This window comes from Giraffa tippelskirchi, chromosome 4, assembly GCF_054371585.1.
Source record: "Giraffa tippelskirchi isolate mGirTip1 chromosome 4, T2T-mGirTip1v1.2.pri, whole genome shotgun sequence".
NCBI classification, from domain to species: Eukaryota; Metazoa; Chordata; class Mammalia; order Artiodactyla; family Giraffidae; genus Giraffa; species Giraffa tippelskirchi.
In genome coordinates this window covers 65,058,091-65,075,110 of record NC_137278.1, presented here as the reverse complement: position 1 = coordinate 65,075,110, position 17,020 = coordinate 65,058,091, and the positions used below count along the sequence as shown (strand labels likewise).

Here is a 17,020-nt window from a genome sequence, read left to right as displayed (position 1 = left end):
AAAAATTGTCTCCCAGCAAATATCTTGTAATTATCCAAAATATTTGACTGTTTGCTTCTACTTCACAATATAACATCTACATTACATAAAACAATCTATACACTCAATGTAATCTCTATCAAACTACCAATAGCATTTTTCACAGAAGCACAAAAACATTTCACAGTTTGTATGGAAACACCAAAGACTCCAAATAGCCAAAGCAATCTTGAGAAAGGAAAACCAGAGCTGGAGAAATAAACCTTCCCAACTTCAAACTATACTACAAAGCTACCGTCATCAAGACTGTATGGTATTGACACAAAAACAGAAATATAGCCCAATGGAACAAGATAGAAAGCCCAGAGATAAACCCACGTACCTATGGGCACCTTATCTTTGACAAAAGAGGCACGAATATAAAATAGAGAAAAGATAGCTTCTTTAGTAAGTGGTGCTGGGAAAACTGTACAACGACCTGTGAAAGAATGAAACTAGAACACTTCCTAACACCATACACACAAAAAAACACTCAAAATGGATTAAAGACTTAAATGTTAGGCCAGAAACTATAAAGCTCTTAAAAGGAAAACACAGGCAATACATTCCCTGACATAAATCACAGCAAAATCCTCTATGACCCACCTCTTACAGTAATGGAAATAAAAACAAACAAGTGGGACCTAATTAAACTTAAATGCTTCTGCACAGCAAAGGAAACAATAAACAAGATTAAAAGACAACTCTCAAAACGGGAGAAAATAAGTGCAAATGAAGCAACTGACAAAGGATTAATCTCCAAAATATAAAAGCACAAATCCAAAATAAAAAAACAGAATATAAAAGCTCAATATAAAATCACAATATAAAAGCTCAATATCAGACAAACAAAAAAGCCCAATCAAAAAATGGGCAGAAGACCTAAACAGACATTTCTCCATTGAAGATATACAGATGGCCAATAAACACATGAAAAGATGCTCAACATCACTCATTATTGGAGAAATGCATATCAAAACTATAATTAGGTATCACCTCACACCACTCATAATGCCCAGCATCAAAAAAAACCTACAAACAATAAATGCTGGAGGGAATGTGGAGAAAAGAGAACCCTCCTGCACTGTTGGTGGGAACTGTAAAATGATACAGCCATTATGGAGAACAGTAGGGAGATTCCTTAAAAAACTAGGAATGAATCTATCATATGACCCAACAATCCCACTCTTGGGCATTTACTCTGAGAAAACCACAATTCTAAAAGACACATGTACCCTAATGTTCATTGCAGCACTATCTACAATAGTCAGGACATGGAAGCAACTTAGATGTCCATCGACAGATAAATGGATAAAGCAGATGCAGTAAATGTATACAATGGAATATTACTCAGCCATTAAAAAGAACAAATTTGAGTTACTTTTAGTGAGCTGGATGAAGCTACAGCCTATTGTACAGAGGGAAGTAAGTCAGAAAGAGAATAACAGATATCATATATTAACACATATACATGGAAACTAGAAAAATGGTATTCATGAACCTAGCTGCAGGGAAGAAATGGAGACACAGATGCAGAAAACGGACTTGCGGACAGAGAGGTGGAAGAAGAGAGTGGGACGGATGGAGAAAGTAGCATGAACACATATACATCATCAAGTGTAAAACTACTGGTGAGAAGTTGCTGTGTAACACAGGGAACCCAGCTTGGTGCTCTGTGATGAACTAGAGAGGTGGGATGAGGGGACGGAAGGTTCAACAGGGAGGAGATATACCTATAATTGTAGCTGATTTGAATTTTTGTATGGTAGAAACCAACATAACATTGTAAAACAATTTTCCTCCAATTAAAAAATAAATTTAAAAAGGAGTCAAAAATAAAAGAATGACCAATTTTTAAAAAATGAGAAACAAAAAACAAACAAAAAAACCCAAAACCTTAGTCATCAATCTCATTTGTACTATTTGAACAGACAGCCAGAGAAATAATAAATATTAGGGACTTAATTATATCCGAACTAAGTAAAAACATAATGGCATATTGAAAAAACAAAAACAAGTTTTCACTAAATAGGCCAAAGGAATCTAGAACTCATTAAGTCTCTCCCCTACAGCCATCAAAAAGGACAATTCGGTTTATTTTCTTGCTCAAAAAACATTTACGAGCTCCTGGTTATACACTGAATTATACCAAAAACTCTTAGACATATTAAGGCCTGTGCTGAAAAAGTGAAAGTGTTAGTCACTCAGTCATATTCAACTCTTTGAGACCCCACAGACTGTAGCCCCGTGAGGCTCCTCTGTCAATGGAATTCTCCAGGTAAGAATACTGGAGTGAGGAGCCATTCCCTTCTCCAAAGGATCTTCCTGAACCTGGGTCTCCTGCATTGTAGGCAGATTCTTTACCATGTGAGCCACCAGGGAACCCCAATTTAACTGTCCAAACTTATCTCAACATATTATCTACACCAATCAAACAAACTTCTAATTCAAACCCATGCTTTCCTCTCCTGCACATCTGAATATTGCACATCCTATGCTCAAATTCACCATATTCAGCTCCACTAACTTTCTAAAATATACTCAACCTTACCTTATTTTTGTCAATCCTCTGCATTTTTACTTACCAAAGTTCAGAGTAACTTACTCAGAGTAACTTATTCAAAGCATAGTTAATGACAAAGCTAGAAATCTGAAATTTAAACTATAATCAGATATACACTTATTTCCTTATTACCCTCAGTAAAAGGAACAGAATCACTGCATTACTTATAATGACAGTATGAAAGATTTCCAAATGATCTATTCCTCACATAGGCCCTAGTGCTAGATTCTTTTCCTTACCAAAGCCTAAAACTAGAATATAAGTTTAGACTAACTGCCTCAGGACTACAAACTTTGAATGCTAATTACTTCTACCACACAATAATCAGTTTCAAAATTAAAATTCACTAGAGAGATTTAAGTAAATCACTTCCCAAAAAAAGTAAAAATGGCATTATCAATTTTGAATTTGTTACTGGTAAACTGGAAAAACATATACACTATCACAATCTCTGGAGAAGGGCATGGCAACCCACTCCAGGATTCTTGCCTGGAGAATCCCAAGGACAGAGGAGCCTGGTGGGAGTCCATGGGATCGCAAAGAGTCAGACACAACTGAAGCAACTTAGCACGCATCACAATCTCACCAACATCCACACATTCTTATGCTGAGTGTTTCCCCTGACACATTTATTTCAAAATCAACTGGTCAGAAAAATCATACCTCATTTATAAAACAAGGAAAATAAGCTGCATTTTAAAACCATGGAGAAGAACCTCTGCTTTTAGCTATGAGAGTAATTTTTATCATACTAACCCTTCCAACATTAAACAGCTATAAAACTGGGCAAAATATATGAAGCAACTGTCCTGAGACACTGGACCACAGGCAGCAGAGGAGTATAATTCCCAAGAGGGAAGCACACCAGCCGAGTGCCCTGGCTTTCTGAAGACACTTTCTATCAACAGCACATGGCAGAGCTGCCCAAGGATACTGCACTCTTGCTGAGCAGAGGCTGTTGTCTGGAATTTGTGGAGCAGGGTGACATACAAAGGAAAGCTTCAAAGAAAAGGAGCTCCAGAAATCTAGACAGATGTTCCCTTTAAACCTTTGGCTGAATACAATGCTGCATATAGACATCACATGACTTATCAAGACCCAGCAGACTAACCTATGATCAAGTTGTGAACTGAGTGGATATTCTAGAGGTCAGACTGTGCTGTAAGACCTGACCTAAAAGTGTTAGCCAGACAGAGTGGAGAGAGATCATGAACATCCCAAGCATAAAAATAAGATTCCAGAAAAGATGCACCTTAAGAGTGGGACTATGTAACCCTAAAGTAAGGGATACTCTAGGTCAAGTCAGAAAATATGGCTCATGGGCAAAAGCTGTATTGGAAGAAGTCCATTCGTGTGTCGTTTTGCCTATGGCTACTTCTGCACTATAAGGGGAGAAGGCAATGGCCCCCCACTCCAGTACTCTTGCCTGGAAAAGCCCATCGATGGAGGAGCCTGGTAGGCTGTAGTCCATGGGGTAGCTAAGAGTCGGACACGACTGAGCGACTTCACTTTCACTTTTCACTTTCATGCACTGAAGGAGGAAACGGCAACCCACTCCAGTATTCTTGCCTGGAGAATCCCAGGGACAGAGGAGCCTGGTGGGCTGCCGTCTGCGGGGTCGCACAGAGTCGGACACGACTGAAGTGACTTAGCAGCAGCAGCAGCAGCACGATAAGGGCAAGGACGAGTAGTTAGATAGAACCTGTATGACCTGCAAGCCTTAAATATTTACTACTTTGCCCTTAAAGAAAAAGTAAGTCATGCTCTAGACCCACACAAATTTTAACATCAAGACTTGAAAAGATCAAAGTGACTGTCAGCAAACCATCTGCCAAAATGAGACTATCACCATATCCATGACAAGCTGCTGCTGCTAAGTCTCTTCAGTCGTGTCCGACTCTGTGCGACCCCATAGACAGCAGCCCACCAGGCTCCGCCGTCCCTGGGATTCTCCAGGCAAGAATACTGGAGTGGGTTGCCATTTCCTTCTCCAGCGCGTGAAAGGGAAAAGTGAAAGTAAAGTCGCTCAGTCGTGTCCGACTCTTAGTGACCCCACGGACTGTAGCCTACCAGGCTCCTCTGTCCATGGGATTTTCCAGGCAAGAGTATGGAGTGGGGTGCCATTGCCTTCTCCAATCCATGACAAGCAGTATAAAATAAAAAAATTACTGGACAAGAAAAGAGGAAAATATGAGAATAAGAAAAAACAGTCAATGTAAACAAAAAGAAATAGTGTAAATGTTGGATTAATGATATTAACTGGAAATTAAAATAGCTTTCAAAAACTCCTAAATATGTACAGTAAAAGACAAACATAATGAGTGAACAGAGAATCTTGATAGAAAAACACAGACTAGAAAAAGAGCCAAATGGAAATGCTATAACTGAAAATTACATTAATCTAAAGAAAACTTCACCAGATGAGCTTAAAAGCAGATTGGACAATGGAGAATATAAGAACAATAAATTTAAACAAAGAGTAACAGAAATTATTCAAACTGAAGCACAGTATGAAGACCAAAAATCTGGGGGGGGATAAATGAACACAGTCTCAACAACTGGTGAGAAAATCAAGCAGTTAAAGTATATGTAAAATGGAGTCCCCCCAAAAGACAATAATATAGGGGGGAAAATTACAATTATAATGGCTTAAAATTTGACAATCGTGCTAGAAAATACCAGCCATTGAAGCTCAATGAACTTCAAGCACGATAAACACAAAACCACATAGAGATAATTGTAGAGGTCAAATTACTGAAAACCAAAAACAGAAAAATCTTAAAAACAAAGGGAAAGGGCAGGCAAACAATATTAAGAATGGCCTGACTTCTCAATTGGAAACAATGTAACCCAAAAGATAATAGAACATTCTTTAAAATGATAAAGAGAAAAAAAAAAGAAAACCTAGTGAATTGAGTGCAGTCAACCCTTTGTTGTTGTTATTCAATCACTAAGTCATGTCAGACTCTGTGACCCCATGCACTGCAGCACACCAGGCTTCCCTGTCCTTCACTATCTCCCAGAGTTTGCTTAAACTCACTTCCATTGATTTAGTGATGCTATCCAAACCATCTCTTCCTCTGTCACTCCCTTCTCCTCCTGCGCTCCATCTTTTCCCAGCATCAGGGACTTTTCCAATGAGTCTTTCACATCAGGTGCCAAAGTATTGGAGCTTCAGCATCAGTCCTTCCAATGAGTATTGAGGACTGATTACCTTTAGCATGGACTGGTTTGATCTCCCTGCAGTCCAAAGGACTCGCAAGAGTCTTCTCCAGCACCACAATTTGAAAGCACCAAATCATGGGCGCTCAGTCTTCTTTATGGTCCAACTCTCAGATCCACACATGACTACTGGAAAAACCACAGCTTGGACTATATGGATCCTTGTTGGCAAAGTGATGTCTCTCAAAGTGATGTCTCTCTGCTTTTTAATATGCTGTCTAGGTTTGTCATAGCTTTCCTTCCAAGGAGCAAGCGTCTTTTAATTTCATGGCTGCAGTCACCATCCACAGTGATTTTGGAGCCCAAGAAAATAAAATTTGTCACTGTTTCCACTTTTCCCCCTTCTATTTGCCATGAAGTGATGGGACCAGATGCCATGATCTTAGCTTTCTGAATACTGAGTTTTTAAGCCAGCTTTTTCACACTCCTCTTCCACCCTCATCAAGTGGCTCTTTAGTTTCTCTTCACTTTCTGCCATAGAGGGGTTATCATCTGCCTATCTGAGGTTATTGATATCTCTCCCTGTAATCTTGATTCCACGTTGTGATTCATCCAGCCTGGCATTTCATATGATGTACTCTGCACATAAGCTAAATAAGCAGGTGAGAATACACAGCCTTAACATACTCCTTTCCCAATTCTGAACCACTAATTCCTTAATTTGCCAGTCTACTCACTAAATTGATAAACCGAAAGTCAGTACTTAGGGAAATGGGCAAGTGCAAAGGAACCAAACATTCCAGTCCCCCAACACACTGAATACACTACCAGGTGAGGTCAAACAAAGCAACCCTATGCCATCTTGTTTCAGCTCCCATACAGTAAACAAGTATTCTTTTAGCAGTCTATTCAGTGCCCCACTGTTTACATTTCTATGTTTTTTGTTGGTGAGTCTGATGTGGGCCCTAAGCATAGTGCTGAAGTGCTATCTAGTGTTCTTAAGAGCAAGAAGGTTATGATGTACCTCACAGATGAAACACATGTTTTAGCTAAGGTTCATTCAGACATGAGTTACAGTACTCTTGGCCATGAGTTCAATGTTAATGAGTCTACAATATATATTAAATAATGTGTTTGTTTAAATAGAAACACACCTAAAAATATACTTATCATTAACAAAAATGCTATGATTAAAGGTTCACAGGAACCTAACCCTGTATTTCCCCAAGCGTCAATGATTCAGTATCTGCTAATTCAGTACCTTCTGTGATTTTATAGACCATAATTATTACAAACAATAAAATTAACTATATTCTTCAAAAAATCCTTCAAAAATAAAGATGAATTAAGATATTAGAGATAAAAGATGAAAACAAAAACTGAAAGATTTCATCACCAAGGAACCGGAACAACAAGGAATGTTAGGTGAAGGTCTTCAGAAAGAAGGAAAAAAGACAGCATATAGAAACCCGAATCTTCATAAAGGAATGAAGAACGGCAGAAATGGTAAATGTATGAGTAGATACAAAATAGTCTCACTTTCTGATTTCCTTAAAGAAATGGTAAATACATGAGGAAATATATTCTAATTATCTTAATTTCTTTCAAGAATAACTGATTTTTGAAGCTTAAATAACTACAATATAGTTATTTAAAATTAAAATTAAAATGACAATTTTAAAATTTAAAATTTAAATGACAATAAAAGCACAAAGGATGGAAGGAAGATACAGCAGTACAAAAAAAAAAAAGCAGATGGAACTAAGAGAAAAGAGACTTAAATGAGCCATACTAATAATTACACTGAATGTAGTAAACTGTTCCAATTAAAAGGCAGAGGTTTTCAGACTAGATGAAAACCCTACTACATGCCACTTACAGGACACACACTTTAAATATAAAAACACAGGAAGGTTAAAAGTAAAAGGATGTGAAAGGATATACAATCCAAGTACTTATTCTACAAAATCTAGAATGGCGATATTAATGTCGAGCGAGACAGATTCAAATAAAAAAAGTATTATCTTGAGATTACCAGAGGTAAAGAGGGGCATTTGATAATGATAAAGGAGCAATAAGACATATGCTAAATAGATATATAACAACGCTAAAGGTTACACGGGGAAGGTGTAATGGAAGATCATGAAGCAAAAACTAAGGGGAGACAAGGACAAATCTACAAATGTTATTTAAAGTTTTTAACATTCAACTCTCAGTTAACTGACAGACTAGACACACAGGCACATACACACATTCCATAAACAAGGATATAGATGGTTCAGACAACACTCCAGTAAACTGACTTCATTACAGAGCTGCTGCTGCTAAGTCGCTTCAGTCATGTCCGACTCTGTGCGACCCCACAGATGGCAGCCCACCAGGCTCCACCATCCCTGGGATTCTCCAGGCAAGAATACTGGAGTGGGTTGCCATTTCCTTCTCCAGTGCATGAAAGGGAAAAGTGAAAGTGAAGTCGCTCAGTCGTGTCCGACTCTGAGCGACCCCGAGCGACCCCATGGACTGCAGCCTACCAGGCTCCTCCGTCCGTGGGATTTTCCAGGCAAGAGTACTGGAGTGGGGTGCCATTGCCTTCTCCGCATTACAGAGCACTACAACCAATAACAGAATACACATTCTGCTCAAGTACACATGGAAAATACACCAAGATAAACCATTTCCTGGTCTACAAAGTAAATCTCAATACATTTAAAAGGACTGAAATCATGTAGTACATGTTCTCTGACCACATGAACTAAGCTGGAATCAATAAAACATAAAAATTCTGGGAAACTCCTCAAATGTCTGGAAATCAAACACACAATTCTAAATAGCTGATGGATCAAAGAATGTATCACAGGAAAAATTAAAGAATAATTTAAATCAAATGATAATGGAAATCTGCAGAATACAGCTAAAGTAATGCTTAGAGAGAAGTTTATAGCTCTAAATGCTCTTAGAAAAAAAGGTTAAAGTTTAAAGCTTCCACCAAAGGAAACTAGGAAAAGAGCAAGTAAATCCAAATAAGCAATAGAAAATAAATAAAATAACAGCAGAAACCAATGACACAGGGAACATGCAAACTAAAGAGAAAAGTCAATGAAACCAAAAGCTGGTTTGTTGAAAAGATTAATAGAATTGATAATCCCTAAAATGATTAAGAAAAAGAGAGGAAAATGTGTATTGGAAATAAAAGAGGGACTACTAGCTCTATAACTTCTAAAAACTTAAGAGGTTACACAAACAAGTTTATGCCAATAAATTAGACAACTAAGGTTGAGTGGACCAATTCCTTGATGTTCCCTCATAAAGATGAAATAGTCAAGTTCCTTGCAAAGCATACATTTCCAAAACTAACACAAGCTGAAACAGAAAATCTGAATAGCCCTATATCACATTAAAATAGTATACCTGTAATTTAAAACCTTCTCTACACAGAGAACTCCAAGGCCAGATAGCTTCATTGTGTGTGTTCTCAGTCGCTTCAGTTGTGATTCTTTGCCACCCATGGACTGTAGCCTGTCAGGTTTCTCTTTCTCTGTCTGTGGGATTCTCCAGACAAGAATACTAGAGTGGGTTGCCATTTCCTCCTTCTGGGGATCTTCCCAACCCAGGGATCTCTTGCATTGCAAGTGGATTCTTCACCCACTTATCCACCTAGAAAGCTCCATCACTAATAAATTCTATAAACATTGAAGGATGCTTACACAAACTTTTTCAGCATATTAAGGAAGAGGAAGCAGTTCCCAAAATGTTTCATAGATTTATGCACTAATACCAAAACCAGACAGAATTATTACAAGAAAATAAAAAATATCAAAAAATAAGGACTTCCCTGGTGGTCCAGTAGCTAAGATTACAAGCTCCCAATGAACTCCCAGGGGCATGGGTTCAATCCCTGGTCAGGGAACCCGATTCCATAGGCTGCAACTAAAGATCCTGCATGTTGCAACAAAGACCCAGCGCAGCCAAATCAACTAATCAGTCCAAAAAAAAAAAAAAAATCACACATACACACACAATGAGAAACAAAGAAACAAAGTTATTTTTTAAAAAATACAGAATAATATTCCTTACACAAGGCATGCAAAATTGTTAGCAAAATATCGGCTAACTGAATTCAGAACTTGGTAGAAGAATAAAACTCTCAATTTAATAATGATGTTATTTTGAGACTGAGAAGTTCTAAAGACTGTGAAAGGGACTTACATGATAGGTTTAAGTGTATTTAATAAACTCCCTTAGAACAAAGATGAACAGAATTTTAAACAAGTGAATTCCCTCTGAGACCAAAGACTCCAGTAGATTTTTTAAAAATCGTTAATGCTTTAGGTCAGCTTCACCTAGGGCTGTCAGTATACTAAGATAAATAAATTTAATAATGGTGCCTTTCAATTAGGGAAGATTATAAGTCAATCTATAAAGTTTGGGAGAAAAAAATGAGTTTTTCCTTCTCTTTTCACAAAAGCAGCTGACAGGTTTGTAAATATATGATTGTTCCTACAGTAAAACCACAGGAGTCCTCTGGTTTTAAGACAGCAGAAAATACTTCACAGGAAGGAGCTTGTATTCTTTCCTTATCTGCTACATGTATCTCTCATGACCACAGTCTCTACTCATGTTTAAATCTCCACACTCAGCCCTAAACCTGGTTTTAAAAAGGAGTATGCTAACTTTTCTTAATATTGAACTTCCAAGAGACCACCAATATGACCAGCCTACTGCCAAATTTGTTTGAACAAAACTTTATAAGCCTTCTTCATCTATCGTAATAAGAACAAGTCATTAAAGGATTCAGAGACTGCTGAAAAGATAATCCAATATTTAGTAGCTATAGCTCCTACTACAGGAGTAGGAGTAACACCTACTGTACTACTGTTTGGCATTATCTACCAACATTTTCAATGCTTATACCCTTTGACTCAGTAATTCCACTTATGTGAATTTACTCTACAACACAAAACAGCATGTATTTGTAAAGAAGCATATATAAAGGTGTTCACAACAATGCTACTTATAACAGAAAAAGCTGAAAAATAACCTATCAATAAGAGACTGGTTAAATAAAATAGAGTACATCCATATACCTTGCATTTTTAAATAAATTAATGCTTTAATTCGTAAGACTTGGGATTTTTGTTTTCTTTCTGGCGACACCACAATGCGGAACTTCCCCGACCAGGGACTGAACATGTGCCCCCTGCAGTGGAAGCACAGTCTTAACCACTGGACAACCAGCAAAGTACCAGGACTGGGACTATTATTTGAGAGAAAATATTTCAGTACTTCTAGAGCCATACAAAATACAGATCGGGATTCATCTATAATATTAGTTCAACAAATACGTGACTGCCTATGCCATATCTAAGGGATTGTGCTCAGCAATGGAGAGATAATGCCTGTAGTCCTTTCCCTCAAGGTAAAAAAGTAATACAGTCCCTTTCCTCAAGAGGCAAATAGTCTGGGGAACAGAAATGAGTGAACATACCATTCCCATATATATAGTATGGTGAGGTAAGAATAGAATGTTATGGGAATGCATGAGTAAATGATTTAAAAATTAAAAATCACCATTCCAAGAAACAAAAAACCATCAGTTTAAATGTGAAATTATCAATTCCTCCTTTAGAGCTGAAAGAATGATGAGGCCTTCAGTCTGAGAAAACTCTAGCATCAGTACAGCTGGGTCCTCCCACAGTGCATGCCTATGTCCTACACTAGCTAGCCACAAAGGTCACACTCATCCACTTAAACACTGGTGATGAATTATGGTTCTGCTCTCAGTTCTCATCCCTGGGGCTTTCACCCCCAAAGGGACCTTCTAGGGTCTACATTTAGAAACAGGAATAAAAAGACTCAAAGAACACACTATAAGAACAGTGTATCTACCAACATTTGCTTCTTCTTCAAGGTCCCAGGGAAAAATCAAGAAATATCATCCATTTGGTTGGTACTTTTATCCTGGGCTAGCAAAGGACCTTTAAAATGTGCCATTTAAATCGGGGCTTTGCAACAGCAGTGTTTCAAATAATCTGTTTTTAAGTATATTATGAAATAACTACACATAATACAGAGGCAATTATTAGACAATAGGTGTGTGCGTGCTAAGTCACTTCAGTCATGTCAGACTCTGCCATCCTACTGTAGCCTGCCAGGCTCCTCTGTCCATAGGATTCTCCAGGCAAGAATACTGGAGTGGGTTGTCATGCCCTCCTCCAGGGGATCTTTCCAACCCAGGGATCAAATCTGAGTCTGTTACGTCTCCTGCAATAGCAGGCGGTCCTTTACCACTAGCACCACCTGGGAAGCAAGCACACACAGATAACATAGTAATCTTCCAAGTTTATAGAAATAGAGTGTTAAGATAGCATGTTTCTAAATGTTATTTCACATAATTAGATATTTATTAAAGGTTCAATATAACTTCATCAGTTCATTTTAAAAAGGATTTGAGGAAGCTTGTTAGTTACTAAAAAGAACTATAAATTTGATACTGAGCTTCCTAGGAACCAATCTGAAAAGTAACTCACTTTATCCATAAGTCAGACATGCCTTAGCAACTAAACAACATAAGAAGCACACCACCTGTTCCCAACTTTTATTCCTGGTCAGAAAATTAGAAATGGTTAACGAGAGAATTATTCAGAACCTCTATAACCATCAGTTCCATTCCTTGTTAACACTTTCTAGATAAAAATGAAGAAGGGAGGATGGGAAATGGATTTTGGCGTAACGTCTCTTTCTTTGGTGACAACTACTTCCTGGGAATGTCACATCACTGTTTACTTGAACTTTATGTTAAAGACTAATACTTAAATTATATAAACTATATATCACTCAGAATCTTTTAACACTTCTATCATGTGCTTCTATGCTGATATAAATGACTGTAAAAATGACTAATAATTTTTTATCCTTAAGCCATATATAATGAGCAATATTATACTATACTTATGAACAACATCCAATCCTATACAAATTTCCATTTCAACAACTTTGGATAGTCTCTGAAATTGATTTAAAAACCACCAACATTCTATTCTTTGTATCCATGGCCTCCAAGTCCTATCAGTTCTCTTTCATAAAACCTCTTCTTAACCTAACTATAAAAACGAATTCAGAGCCAAAAAACTCATCCTTCCTAGAGTTTCTTATATTCTTCCCTATATTCCATTTCCACTGAATGAACTAGTTCAGGCTCTACTCACCTCTGTGAACTACTGTGAAAGTTTTCTAAATAGTTCCCATTTTTCTTTCCAACCTATCTTGAAAATTGCCACCGATTCACTTTTCTAACACTGCTTTCATTATTCCATGCTTCAGTTCAATAATTTTTGATGGCCTCCCAATGCTGAAAGCAGTAATTCAGGAAATGGATTAACATATTTTTGAAACAACAACGAAAACATTTGCCTCATAATTTAAATTGCCAAGTGCAAGGGCAACTGTGGATGGCAGAACATGAATAAAAGCAGGATGATAAAACCCTAAATCCTTAATTTGGCATTCGACACCCTTCAGAATCCAGACCTACCACCCATTTTACTGGCTTAAAGAACATGTCCAGAGACCGGCTCAACGCCATCCTTAATGAATGGTTTGCATTTCTCAACTCTAATTTCTATCCAGTTTCCCTTGCATATTCTCAAAGCCTAGGTTAAACAACCATCATTTTAACCTGAAGCCAATGCTTCTCCATGAATAACAGTCAGCAGGGGAGAGACTTCAGTCACACTTCAGTTACTGCACTGCGATGGGGAGGCTCCAAGTACTGATACAACGGCAAACAGCAAAATTACAATTTCTCAAAAAAGGGAAATCAGCATTTACTCAAGAAGAGGTTAAACAACAATATGAAATACACAAGTGTCAGGGATCTACCATATGCAGTAACATAAACCCTCCTCCAGTCAGACTGATCTATGTTTCTAACTAGCTCTGCACATTTCTCACCTATTCGTCTTTACTCACATCCATCCTTTTAGCTTCTCTCAATCTTCAAAACTGTATTTCTGCTCTAAAACCCCAATATAATTAAGGAGCACATTTCTAAAATAAACAATCTTTCAAAAAGCGAAATTTTTTACCATGGCCTACTAGAGACCTCAAATGACCTAAGTGTAGTCTATCACCCCACCCTCACCTTAACACCCACCACTCTCTCCTTAGCATTCTCACTAGTCTTCTCACTAGCTGCTCAAACATGCACTACTGCCTTAGGGCTTTTGCCTCCCAGGAGCTTCTTGGAAATTTTTTTTATATCTGCATCTTAAATCTCACCTCCTCAGAAAGGACTTTCTCAGTGCCACCCTATCTAAAAAGGTTCCCACACATCTCAATCATCTTCCACAACATCATCCTTCCTATGCTGCTCTAACACTTAACACTAGTCTTAGTTCCTTAATCAGGTATTTATTATCTGTACTCCCCTCATGGAGAACACATGTGTCTTGCTGACTGCCCTATCCTCCTAGCCTAGAATAGTGCCTCTTTGTAGGTAATCAATAACCAGCTGCAGGAAAGAACTGTTAAGAAAGCCAGACTCAGTGACATGGTTTAACTATCTGTGACCATAATCACAATGTTCCTTTATGTCCTAAAGGAACTAAAGTTTCTAGATAGGCAACATCAACATAGAATTAGGAAGCCATGTAAAGAGAGAATCACTGAGTGATGCAATATTCTTTCTCCTTTGTCTTCCAAAGTTAGTATTCCAAAAGTCAAAATATGGGAAGAATGCTGTCACCTCCTGACACTCAAAGGTTCAAAGAACAGAACTCTTTTGTTTCCACATAGGAATACAACATGAAAAATTAGTTTGCTTTTTTTAACCATTTAATTTATCATTTGTAAATGACTTATTACTTGATATTTTTCCACCGCACTTTCGTTTCTCGAAAATGTGTTTTTACTCATTAAAAGGAAAATTTGAGTTACTCCTCACATTCTAATTATCTGTAGTGTAGTGATTTATGTTTTGAGTAATGCTCTGGGGGTATGGCAATATCACTATTGACTTATTTTCTTCCTTGTGGAGCAAGAGTTAACTGAAGAAAAAAAAATTCTTCCATGATCTCCCACTGAGTATCTTTTTCTAGAAAAACAATCGTTTCTAAAATCCTACAAGGCTATGACAATTTCTCACCAGGCTGTTACACTACCTGATTCTTGATCCTTGCCTTTTTACACATAAAGGTCCTACCACTAGTGGGAAGCTTTCTGTCCCCAAACTAACAAGCTACTTGTTAATACGTTAATTAACGTGTCTAATAGGATGAATTCTCAACCTCTTAACAAACTTTTCTTCTCTTCCAGAATAAACAATTTCCCAAAATGAAATGAATAATAGAACAATTTTTCCTAATAATAGTAATAACAAACAATCAGGTGCTGTTAAATGAAACGATTTGAAAACTATTTACGGACAGTGCAAATCTGTCTCTGCAGCCCTAAAATATATTACTTCTACGAAACAGTATTTCTAACCAACAGATGAAAACGTCTGTCTCGAAATATTTCATGAAGTCCCATGGTAAATCTGCCACAGGTTCTGTCCTCTTCCCGCCAGGGAATCCGCAGGTTTCCCCTTCTTTGGGAATGTCAACCATTTTGCCTTTTCCTTTTATCTCTACGATTCAATCACGATGCATTAAGAGGCTAAACCTGTGCATCCTAACAGCTATTCCCCTCCTTCTGCGGCAGAGCTCCCGGCAGAACTGCGCCCCCTTGGAACATGGTGCCCAGGTCCCATTTCCCTGGCTCCGTTAAACTGGTGGTAAATAGCCACATCACAACCCGGGTAAACTGGGCGGTGGCAGGACCTCGCCAAAACTCCGCTCCCCAATTCTCCACGCGTCACACCACTGGAGGCGCTCTCCCTCCACTGCAGTCAGGTCAATGTGGACGTTTTCCACTGGACCGGCTCCCCGCGAGCGCGGGGCCGGGGCGGGGGAGATGAAGAGCATGGGGCCACCAAGCCAAAGAAGGGGTGAGGAGAGGGGCCAGGGCTGAAGGCAGGCAAAGACCAGCAAGAAACTGCGTCTTTTCCCCAGGAGCAACATAGTCGGGCAGACAAAAGATTAGGGCGCCAAAGCCTTCCATCCTCACCCCGGAACCAAGGCAGCCCGATGAATCCACACCCCTAGTTCCCTCATTACAGACCCAGCTCCTGCAAGGGGTGGGTTCCTAACTTCCCCGACCCGGTGGAATGGAAAGTAGACAGAATAACCCGGGAGTGGTCGGGGCGCACGTGCTCCCTGATACCCAGACGGACAATAAAGAGTAAGCCCGGGCTTCCTCTGCCGCCCCACCCTGCTCCCCGCGACTCCCACCAGCGGGGGCGCCTTCGCCCAAAGATCTGCAGACAAAGCCCCCTCCAGGCGGAGAGAAGGGCAGGGTCCAGGCTTTAAGCGCTGCGCACAAAAGAGGGAGGGGCGCGAGGGGCGGCGCGAGGCGGAGGGCGCGGCACTCACCCACTGAGCCCGAGGAGCCCCTGCGTTTGGGCGCGGCCGGCGTGGAGGGGGGCGCGGCGGGGGCTGGGGCGGCCGGTGTCCACGCGGGCTCGGCCTGAGGGCTCACGTCGGCCGGTGGAGGAGGGGGAGGCCGGGCCGGAGGCTCCTCGTCCTCAGAGAGCTTGGAGTGCGAGTCTGCTGTAATGGAGGGTGGGGAGGGCGCGGGCACCGCCGACGACACGGGGCTCGGGTCCCAAGACGGCTGCCGCTCCGGAGCGGCGAGGGGCGCGGCCGGCAGGGGCCCCCGGGGCGCTGGGGGCACGAAATCATTGCCGAAGTCCAGCAGGGGCGCGCTAGCCGGGGTGGCGGCAGGGGTGGCCACCGGGGCCGCCGACAGCGCGGCGGCGGGCTTCCTCTCTAGCACCTCCAGCTCCTCCAAGTCCTCGTCCTCGTCCTCGTCTTCCTCTTCCTCCTCCTCTTCCTCTTCGTCCTCGGGCTCCTTCACGAACTGGTACTTGAACGCGGGCTGAGGCCGAGGCGGGCTGTCCGAGGACGAGGAGACCAGAGGCGACTGGTCCATGTCTTCCATGGCTGGCAGGTCGGAGGTGATGCTGCAGCTGCTGCCTCCGCGGGAGAAGCTTCTTCTCAGAGCCGCAGGCGGTTGTGGGGGGTGGGGAGGACTGAGAGGGGCAGGGCCCTACAAGCCGAGGGACCTGCAGTGGCGACAGCTCCCGGAACAATGAGACTGCTCCTCCAGCCTCCGCCCCCGTGATGCGCCACCCGCCCCGTCCCCAGTTGCCGCCGCCGCCGCCCAGATGAGAGACGGAGA

General features: G+C 40.4%; 1 protein-coding gene across 27 annotated transcripts in view; it reads right to left on the bottom strand.

Annotated features, from left to right (window-relative positions):
- RTN4 (reticulon 4) overlaps positions 1–17,020 on the bottom strand; it is a 197,705-nt gene that overhangs the window by 49,435 nt on the left and 131,250 nt on the right. For 6 of the 27 annotated variants that reach the window (XM_081589491.1, XM_081589486.1, XM_081589514.1 and 3 more), the window contains exon 1: positions 16,213–16,932. The exons of 4 other annotated variants lie outside the window; for them this stretch is intronic. Coding sequence is in view for 6 of the 23 variants with exons in the window: in XM_081589486.1 (XP_081445612.1) it covers positions 16,213–16,780 (568 nt within the window). In the remaining 17 variants the exon portion in view is untranslated. 17 more of the 27 variants (XM_081589507.1, XM_081589495.1, XM_081589504.1 and 14 more) reach the window with 10 other exon arrangements.